Raw genomic sequence first — 11,555 nt, forward strand, 5'->3', positions numbered from 1 at the left:
ACCAGTTGTCATATTCAGCAAATAAATGCTCTAAATTACAATAATTTTATTTGGAATTTGTGAGAAATATTGTCAGTACTTTATAGAATAAAAAATATATATATATATATATATTACTCAAACACATACCTATAAATAGTAAATCCAGAGAAACTGATAATTTTGCAGTGGTCTCTTTATTTTTCCAGAGCTATATATATATATATATATATATATATATATATATATATATATATAAACACACCCAGTGTTTTGTATACTCAATAAACGTACTGTATAGGCTCTTTTCTACATGTATGCAGGCTTAAAACAAATGAGCAAACAAACTAAAAATCAACCAATCAATACAAACTTGGACCTTGCTTTTGAGATTGTAAAAAATCTCAGATCTCATGTATGCATGAATTAACATCAATGCATAAATATTTAACTTATTTAAGATAAATAATACTTAGATTTGCCTCGAAATTCAGCACTAGGACAACATATTTACTGTACCAGCCAATGCAATCAGGTTTAGCACCTTGGACAGCAACCGTGATCTCAAGCAGTCAAAAGCAATCTGGTTTAAATCTAAAAATTAATTAACTGACTTGTTTAATAGTCACACAGTTACCAAGTCATTGTGTCATGATTTGTATAAAGGAAATTCAGACAGATTTAATATATACAAAGGCTACAGTATGCAAGAAAAATATACATCCTTCTCTCACTGTGCTTGAAGGCACAGAAAACAGATAAATACAATCGGGTACTGCTATAGTCTGTCAGCTGAGCAACACACACTCACACACACATTTCTCTGTGCCATTAAAAGAGATCAGGCGTGCCGCAGAACACTCCTTAGTCCATATGCATCATCGACTGCATAGAAAAAAAAAATTCTGCATTTTTCCCTAACCCCTCATTTTTAAACTGTATGTTATTGCAACAATACTCTACTCCACAACAGAGTACAATTAGATTTTTTTTTTTTTTTTTTTTTCAGTTTAATGCAATGGACAAATACTTTTATTTTACATAAAGTGTCTTAAAATACAGCACTTATAAAAAATTTGATTAGCAGAAAGCAGTTAAAATTCTTCAAGTGCAAAGGCACTTCTGGAAACAACAATTTGTGTTGCACTCACCATCTGACATATTCTACAGGAATGTCATTTCAACAACCCTGTCATATGAGAGAAAATAGTATATTTCATAATACAAAAAAAAAAGCATGAAGCTGTAAGCTATACATATTCTTGCCACAACTGCTAGCTACAGTCTTTATGTTTCAAGTAGAAGAAATAATTTAAACCTTAGAGAAAATAATATATCATCTTTAAATTGTGGGTATGTATACAGCCTTTCAAAGTAAGACGGAAGGCTTAGGTTTGTGGTGTTGTTGTTGTTATTATCTTGTTGTGTGATCAAATACACAGATGAGTCAAGTGTTCGGGGACTCAAGCCTTACAACTGACTCATAGCAGTTTGTTTCTCCAGAACTTCGAGGTAGTCTGGCTCGGTTTTTAGCTTGTTGGATAGCAAAGGATGCTCGTTTTTGGACTGTGCAGCATATTTTGTCGGGGTCCCATAGAGCACGGTTTTGTTTAATCGGTCCTGGTTGTGTCGTCGGGCCATTTCGTATGGTGGGATGAAGGATTTTTTGGGTAAAGTGCAAAAGTTATAGCTGAGCGGCCCGGACTGGGGCAGATCATTCGCTCTCTCCACAATGTTCTGATAAAGCAGCTCTGGCTCGCGGTTGGCGCACGGCTGCTTTTCAATGAACTCCACTGTGCTTATAGTGAAAGCTGGGCTACGATCAAGCTCCTCCTTCTTTGGATCAAGCGTGCTGAAGCTTAACTCTTTCAGATTTCGATAATAGGCCACCTGCTCACTCACCTTTTGCATGTAGATTGGATTCTGACACATCTGACCCACAGGTGGAGGAATGTAGTTGTAAACGTGGCTCTCTGTGGCTTTATCCACATTTGCATCTGCGTTGTAAGAGCTGTACTGTACTTGGAAAGAGTTCAAGTCCAAGTGATTATTGGTGCTTGATGGGATGTTCTCTACTCCCTTGCGACGTTTGAGAACAAACACAAACAACCCAGCTCCGAAGCACACTGATAGAATGAAAACAATGAGTAGGCCCAAGATGAGAACGGACAAGGGCACCTCCGGGGGCATCTCGGGCACTCTGTCCGTGGGAGTCATGGCAGATGTGGGTGTTGCCTCGGTGCTCGAGCTCACTACAGTAGGGGATTTAGTCACAGGCACCTCATCAGTCTCGGGACAGATGGCATCATTTCGGAGGGAGCGCAAGAGACGGCCTGCGTGCTTGGACGGTGAATCACACGTGATCTCGTTCACCACCACGCTGGTGCTGGACAGCTCCATCCAGTTCTTAAGCTCTACTATATCACAGGTGCAGTCCCATGGATTCTCCTGGAGATCGATTTGAATGAAGGCAGAGAGCTGATCCAGCACACCGTGCACTGGGAGATGTGAAAAATGATTATTTCTGAGATTAAGCCTTGTCAGCATCGTACCCCCAAACACATTATCGGGAAGAGATCTCAGTAGGTTATTATTAAGAAACAATAGCTGCAGATTGTGGAGGGAGTTAAAGGTGTGGGGTAAAATCTCTTTAATGATGTTGTATTCCAGATAGAGGTATTGCAAGCTATGCAGCCCAGTGAAAAGAGACTGGGAAAGACTTTCAATGTAGTTACCATTCAGATAAAGCCTTCGTAAACTGGTTAGATTCTCAAATGCTCCATCCTGAATGATTGCTATCCTGTTATTCCCTAAGTGCAGGAGCTCAAGGGAGCTGTACTCTGTCAGATCAGTTCTGTATATGGTTTGCAAATAGTTACCGGTCAAATGCAGTTTCTTTGGATAAGATGGTTTGGGTTGGAGTTCAGAGATGTTCTGAAGTTTGCGCTCCTGACAATTGATGTTTAATCCACTGTCTGGATTTTGCGAGGTGCACACGCAAATGCTCGGGCAGGACATTGGAACCGGTGAGCGTGTTTGAAATACCATGATAGGCCCGAAAACGTGTTTATCTCTGCCGGACGTGACGCGCGGAGTGGGACGATATCTCATTTTTGGGGGGCGGGAGGCCTTAGGGGTTCGTGTCGGTGTGACTCGCGCCCGCAGGGTCGGAGATGGACCCTGGTATTGTGAATCAGACGGCGGCTGCATAACGCGATGACTCGCGTCTCCAGGATTGCGCCTGGGGCATAGGTCTTGCTTGATCAACTGCGTGACGTCTTTGCCGTGTAGTCTGAACGGCGTCTCGCAAACGATATCCCCGACAAAAACCGAAATTGTATCCAGCCAGGCTTTCAGAGGTATCAGATCACAAGTGCAATTCCACGGGTTCTCTTCCAGCTGAATTTCCATTATTCCACCTATATGCTCTAGAACGCCAGCAAACGGCAGCGTTTTCAGTCTGTTTCCCCTTAAATCCAAATGCGTCAACATGACAAAGCGGAATATGTTATTGGGCAGGGAGAGCAAAAGGTTGTCATTCAGAATTAGAACTTTGAGTTTATTCAGTTTGTTGAACGCCCCTGCCTCTATGGCACTAATGTAATTATAATCAGCTTGCAAATACTCCAAACTCTCCAAACCAGAAAAAGAGTCCTCTCTTATGATCTCCAAGTTATTATTATTTAGATGAAGACGCTTCAAGTTTTTTAACCCATTGAACGCCCCTGTTTTGATTTCCTGCAAGCCATTATTACCCAAGTGAAGAGATGTTACATTACCATAATTGAGGAATTCGTTTGGACCCAGTTTGGTGAGAAAGTTTCCATTCAGAAAGAGTTGGCTGATCTTGTTTTGTGGTGGCTGGAACTGACCAACCGTGGTGAAACCCTTGTTTTCGCAATTGATGTTTAGAGCGTTCTCCTTTTCCTCGCAAGCGCACCGGTTCTTGCAAATGTCTTTCGAAGTTTTGCGGCACTCCGTCTTTGAAGGGAAACTGGTGACAGTTAAAACACTTAGTAAGATAATGTTGTTCAGCATTTTTACAGCTGCAATGCTGAAATACCCAGCATTAATGTGCAAATCTCAAAACATTCATGCACAATCCCAAATGAAGAGGACGCAAATGTTTTTCAAAAGGCGCACAGAAGCGCACGGCTCTCCATTGGCCCTCCTTAAATCCCAAAAGGCTAGATAGAGGATACATCCATCACCGAGCGCATTATGACCACTGTTGAACCAAACATATCGTCGTCCTTCGCGTTGATAGTGAAAGCCCGGAGTAATGAGCAATAATTAATGCAGCAGTTTGCAGCGCATCCAAGGCAGCGCGGTGAGCACCGATCGCTTAAACTGTCTTTTTCAGCTGCAGTCCGAAATGTATTCACATTAAAGCAACTTCAAGCGCCTGTGATCCCGCATGGCGACAGTCAACTTGACGGTGCGTGAATTGTGGGATAACTGAGAGCAAGGCTAGCGAGGTTCACAGTGTGGAGAGATGGACTCCGCGGTTGCTCACTCATTCCCACCAGGAACGTATGTGTGTGTGTGTGTGTGTGTGTGTGGGCGGGTTTGGATGGTTTACGATTTTTTTTTTTAGGTTACAAACTGGTATTATGCTGTGGATCATGAGGATATTTCGTGTGTCCCCATAATTCAAATCGCTTAGAAAAACATAATAAACGATTACTTTTTTGAAAATGAAAAATGCAGAAAGTTTATTATTAATTTTTATTTTTTATTTTGTGAGGGTTAGTTGTATGGGTAAGGTTAGGAGGTATAATCTATATTTTGTTCTGTATAAAAATAATTTATCTACGGAGAGTCCGCATTAGTATAGACGCACAATGTATGTGTGTGTGTGTGTGTGTGTGTGTGTGTGTGTGTGTGTGTGTGTGCTGTGAGTGTGTGTGTCTGCTCTGCATGAAAATCTGACGTCACCAGTCAAGTGTGGGCATCAGCATCCTCTACAAGAAATATGGATTGCATGATCTTTTTTTGTTTATTTACTTGTTATATTTTATTTTAAATTTTCTAACTTTGTTTTTCCATCCAGGTTATATTGTGTACTCTCAAGCATTTTTTTACTATACTACTTGAAAGCTGCTACAAAAAAGAAAAGAAAAGTTTTTATTTGTGTTAAATTATCAGTCCAAAAGTGTTCTTTTAGATTTAATTTCTAATCTATATAGATCAGTGGATGTTACACGGACTGGGTGGCAGGACATTTTCTGTGTGATTAAAGTATCCAAGAACATTTCTGACATTGACATTTTTTATTTAAACTAGCATTGAAAGTGTCTCCTAGTAAAACGACACTAGGAGGCGCAATTAGCTTCCCAAATACTGCATATACATTAAATTATATATATATTATTAATATATTAATAAATTATTATATTTATTAACAGAAAATATATTATAGTTTTAAGTACAAACAATAATCACTAAAAGAAAAGTTTTCTTTCTTGGTCAGACAGGAATAATAATTTAGTCCCAATGAAGAAAATGTCAAACTTACACCTAAAACATATTTTATTTAATAATTTAGCAATATTTTGTACTTCATCCTTCAGATCTCCCACAAAGACAGTGGGTGCTTATGCAAATGTGCACACTAATAATGACTTGCATGAGAAGAAATATATTCAGAGTGTTACAACTGTACTTTTTTTACAATTACACACACACACACACACACACACACACACACACACACACACACACACACACACACACACTCTGACAGTAAAAGATAGCACCAACAGGAATTCATTTATTTATTTGTTTATTTTTCAGAATTGGATTTAATTTTGCATATGCATTCATCTGTTTGTGTAATTTCATGTATTAATTGCTGGTAAAATATGTGACTGAATTCATGAGTGTTAGTAAGACACAGCTTAAGGTACAAGTACAAAAAAGGGAGCTGTCATCAATTCTTGATTACATGTAGCTACAAACATGTTACAGTAGACAAGAAAAAGGTTGAGAGCCCAAGGCACTATGGCCAAACTCAGGCAATGCTGGAGACACTTAGGTATCTGATCCAACATGATCAAATCAGCTGTCAATAAGACACAAGGTAATAACTTTAAATATAAGTTTCATTATCTTTCATTTATCTTTCTCTGTGTCACACTTCACTAATTAGGGAGCATCAATCAATATATTTAAGGAGCTTAAGGCATAGTCGTTTCACCTATGTCTGTGGCAATTTGTTTCAGTAAAACATCACAATTAATAAGGTCATTATTAATAAGGTATCATGTGAAGGCCAAATGAATAACCTCACTCTAAAATCTGATAGGAGAGGGGCACAAGTTATTTCTAGTTACTTCAGAAATAGATATCATGCCATCTGCGCACTGTATTTTTCGAAAGCTGAAACCATACTGACGTATTTGAAATTAGTTTTTTGTAAACATCAGACGCTGAATGACTCATTTGTATTACATCATCTAGATCAGTTTTAAGACCCCCTGACTGCTTGACATTACATTTGGGCATTCGATGAAATGGTCTGAAAATACATGCAGTTGGGTCCACAATTTGAATATCACATTGGAGGTCTGAGACTTTTTAATTTAAACCTGGATTTTAATTAATTAATGTATTTTTAGAATTTTGAGCATTTTAAAACAAATACAATATATGATGTATAGTACAATTAGAATAAAAAATGGTGCACTATTTTTAGGTCCCAATTCAAATTTAACACATTTGTATAAAAGGACAGATATACTTGCTTTCACTGAAACACAAAAGATGCTTTTTGAACCATTCTCAAATTATGCTGGAATATGAATGTTTGAATGAATGAATGATGAATGAATGTTACATTTATATAGTGCTTTTCTGACATTACACTCAAAACGCTTTACACGGTGAACAGGGGACTCTCCTCAACCACCACCAGTGTGCAGCATCCATCTGGATGATGTGACGGCAGCCATAGTGCGCCAGTACGCTCACCACACACCAGCTACTGGTGGAGAGGAGAGAGTAGAGTGATGCAGCCAATTAATGGATGGGGATTATTAGGAAGCCATGATTGATGAGGGCCAATGGGGGAATTGAATGAACACCAGGTTTACACCCCTACTCTTTTCGAGAATTGTTGTCATTTGTAATGACCACTGAGAGTCAGGACCTCAGTTTAATATCTCATCCGAAGGACGGTGACTTTTTACAGTATAGTTTCACCATCACTATACTGGGGCATTAGAGCCTACACAATACACAGGGTGAGAATCCCCTGCTGGACTCCCTAATACCTCTTCCAGCAGCAACCTTAATTTAGAATAACACGGATTATCAGGTTTTGCACAAACTTGTGTAGTCCATGCTGCTTGAATGCACTCTGTCATTACAGTGAAGCAAAATTACATATATGAAAATATTAAAATGGTCTCAGACTTTTGGACATTAGCATTAGAGATTGACAATTATTCTAACAACCTGCCCACTTTATGCCTCTGTACCAGTACGCATTCTGTATGACAGAACGCATTTTATTTTGAGCCATGTATAATTATCACAATACGCTAATGCATTATGCAAGAGCTATGAAACAATATGTGCATCCAAAGTAAATGCATCCTGCATAAGTGTGTTATGTAAATACTTAAAGATTAAAGGAAGTGAAAATTAAATGGGACAATTTGCTTATGGAGAAAACAAACCACACAAGCACACAGCAATGTGCATTTATATTCCTTTAATCCACATCTGTGTCCACAATAAACACAACTGATGAGTAAAATATCGCTCGCTTCCGATAAACTCCATAACTCCTGTGCTGGGCCCAGGCAGGACAGCTCATTCCCTACTTTTATGAACACATCACAAGGGAACACCTACATTTCAGCATTAGATACTGAAATCCCTCTCTATTGCTGAAACAATGCTGTGCTGACCCATAACTTGTGGGTCCCTCCACTTGATAAATTGTGTCATCCGTGTCCACAGAAATGCTGACCCAAAAGCAAGTTGCTCTCAATGATTTCCTGTAGTTGGCAGAGCACAGTGAGTGATGAATGAGCATCTCAGATCTATCAATCGCAGACTCTGGAGTCAGGTTCCCCCATGCTTTTCCAGGAGGAAGTGTCATTGTACTTCCCTTTTCTTTCAATGGCCGGGTCGCTTTGAGCCAACTGATGTTGTCATTAAACAGGGTGTTGAGTAAAGGATTTGATCCACTCTGATCCACTAAAGTTTCAAGGTTTTACCCAGAGAGAATAAAATGGCGATGTAAAAGGTGGTTTTAATGCTTGTACATAAAGCCCTTCTCAGCTATTTTAATTGCCCTGATAAAATGTTTTTATAAGGTAAAATGTGAAAGACCTATTCAGAATGTGTAGAATAAAATATCAGCTATTTCTCAACTGATTTTTTTATGTATTATTAATTAGACATATTTCTCTTCAATAAGTTAAATCCTAAACAAATGAACAGCCATCAAAATACATATACTGTATATATATATACTGTGTATATATATACTGTGTGATATATATATATATATGTGTATATATATATATATATATATATATATATATATATATACACACACTCACCTAAAGGATTATTAGGAACACCTGTTCAATTTCTCATTAATGCAATTATCTAATCAACCAATCACATGGCAGTTGCTTCAATGCATTTAGGGGTGTGGTCCTGGTCAAGACAATCTCCTGAACTCCAAACTGAATGTCAGAATGGGAAAGAAAGGTGATTTAAGCAATTTTGAGCGTGGCATGGTTGTTGGTGCCAGACGGGCCGGTCTGAGTATTTCACAATCTGCTCAGTTACTGGGATTTTCACGCACAACCATTTCTAGGGTTTACAAAGAATGGTGTTAAAAGGAAAAACATCCAGTATGCGGCAGTCCTATGGGCTGAAAATGCCTTGTTGATGCTAGAGGTCAGAGGAGAATGGGCCGACTGTTTCAAGCTGATAGAAGAGCAACTTTGCCTGAAATAACCACTCGTTACAACCGAGGTATGCAGCAAAGCATTTGTGAAGCCACAACACGCACAACCTTGAGGCGGATGGGCTACAACAGCAGAAGACCCCACCGGGTACCACTCATCTCCACTACAAATAGGAAAAAGAGGCTACAATTTGCAAGAGCTCACCAAAATTGGACAGTTGAAGACTGGAAAAATGTTGCCTGGTCTGATGAGTCTCGATTTCTGTTAAGACATTCAGATGGTAGAGTCAGAATTTGGCGTAAACAGAATGAGAACATGATCCATCATGCCTTGTTACCACTGTGCAGGCTGGAGGTGGTGGTGTAATGGTGTGGGGGATGTTTTCTTGGCACACTTTAGGGCCCTTAGTGCCAATTGGGCATCGTTTAAATGCCACGGCCTACCTGAGCATTGTTTCTGACCATGTCCATCCCTTTATGGCCACCATGTACCCATCCTCTGATGGCTACTTCCAGCAGGATAATGCACCATGTCACAAAGCTCGAATCATTTCAAATTGGTTTCTTGAACATAACAATGAGTTCACTGTACTAAAATGGCCCCCACAGTCACCAGATCTCAACCCAATAGAGCATCTTTGGGATGTGGTGGAACGGGAGCTCCGTGCCCTGGATGTGCATCCCACAAATCTCCATCAACTGCAAGATGCTATCCTATCAATATGGGCCAACATCTCTAAAGAATGCTTTCAGCACCTTGTTGAATCAATGCCACGTAGAATTAAGGCAGTTCTGAAGGCGAAAGGGGGTCAAACACAGTATTAGTATGGTGTTCCTAATAATCCTTTAGGTGAGTGTATATAGAGTATATATAAGCTCCGTCATTTTATTTCATTTGAACATTTTGATATAACTGCCATTGATTATCCATCTAATGTTTTTGGTTAAACTCCATATATTTTGTGTGTGCTAACTTATAGTTTTTAATGCTAGTTGAGCACTCACTCATATGGTAAAAATAAAGAGGTTGTTATCTCAGTATAGAAGATCTCTGGCTCTGTGTATGTGTCAAGCACTAGGAAGTGTAATTGAGCTTGAAATCATGATCATCCCTAGAGACTGCAATGGCAAGATGTGCAGTGAAAAAGGGGTTGTATTTTGGTCTGTTCTTAACCAAAACCGGATGACTTCAGAATACATGGATTAAACCACTGGAGCCGTATACATTTATTGTATGCTGCATTTATGTCCTTTTTGGAGCAAAGAAGTTTTGGTCACTATTCACTTGCATTGTATTGACCTACAGAGCTGAGATATTCTTCTAAAAATGTTCTTTTGTGTTCTGCAGAAAAAGAAAGTACCACATATCTGGGATGAGGGTGTGCAAATAACAAGAGAATTAAAATTTTTCTGTGAACTATCCCTTAAATTCAAAACAAGTTATTGAATTGAAATTTAAATGGCATCCACAATTAAATTCTGAATGGCACCAACATATATCAATACAGTGAGAATATTCATCTGTTGTATTTCTTGTTAACAACGGTAAGCAATAGATCAATTTGATGGATTTGGTGTTTGTGTGATTGAGAAGGTTGTTAAGCGGTTATTATATCCTCCTCAATTACATGGGCCACCAGATACCAACTACTTTATTCTTAGAGGATCCTGTTTTTCAATATCGTATCGTTACATGGAGCGTAAAGTCACAAAATAAAGGGAAGTGAGCTTCAACCTATTTTACACAACCTTGCTCCAGGCAAACTAAAATATAACAGCAATGGAAACTTCATTATGTGAGAAAATACAGAAAACTGTATGCTTGTTAGTATCGTGTTTTATGAATGTGAAATTACAGCACTGAGCACTTTATAGTGTATTCCACTGAAATGTCTAATTGAGTAACAACTAACAGGACTATATAAATGCAAGAGCTGTTTTATTAGGGGCTGTTTTCCTCGAGTAATGAGAGTGAGATATCATTGCCACTTTCATGGCTGTTCCCTTTCAAAATGCTAACTATTTCATCTTTTAATCAGCCAATATCCTCTCTCAGCTTTTGTGGCTTAACTAAGACTGAATCATCGGCCCAGTGCATTGCCTTTATGGTGGAGAGCAGGTTTACGAGAGGGTCTGAAAATGGTAAATCTCGCAACTTTCTGCGTCTTTGGGTAATTGATTGTTGGAAAAGGCTGAGTGCCACTTTTATTACCTTTGAGATTGAAACAGTACTCTAAAACTATGGGCAAGTGCTGAACTGCAGTGTGATAAAATACCCTTCTGGACAGGCAATTAACTAGTCAGATGCACAGCGAACCGCATTTATTTCCTTCCAAATAACTATAAATACAAATATCTTGTCAGAGGCAAAAATTAATACAGCATACACATAAATGTAGTTGACTTTGGATTATACAATATTTCCACAAGTAATAAACTTATAAGTTTAGTGATATTTGTATATCAGAATTAATTAACAATGCAGAAGTGGAAGGAGACATCTGGATTAGGTCATTTAAAATTTGAAATAAAAAAAGCAGAACATAATCTAACTGCATATACACTGTTTGTGTGTGTGTGTGTGTGTGTGTGTGTGTATACAGCATATACACTCACCTAAAGGATTATTAGGATCACCTGTTCA

General features: G+C 38.7%; 1 protein-coding gene across 1 annotated transcript; it reads right to left on the bottom strand.

The window, feature by feature from the left end:
* Positions 1-1,013: 1,013 nt before the first annotated feature.
* LOC127660114 (SLIT and NTRK-like protein 2) lies at positions 1,014-4,452 on the bottom strand. Its single transcript, XM_052150199.1, has one exon. The coding sequence runs from the start codon at positions 4,015-4,017 to the stop codon at positions 1,450-1,452; it is 2,568 nt and encodes an 855-aa protein (XP_052006159.1). The 5' UTR covers positions 4,018-4,452; the 3' UTR covers positions 1,014-1,449.
* Between the last annotated feature and the right edge of the window lie 7,103 nt (positions 4,453-11,555).

Source organism: Xyrauchen texanus, chromosome 19 (genome assembly GCF_025860055.1).
Source record: "Xyrauchen texanus isolate HMW12.3.18 chromosome 19, RBS_HiC_50CHRs, whole genome shotgun sequence".
NCBI lineage: Eukaryota > Metazoa > Chordata > Actinopteri > Cypriniformes > Catostomidae > Xyrauchen > Xyrauchen texanus.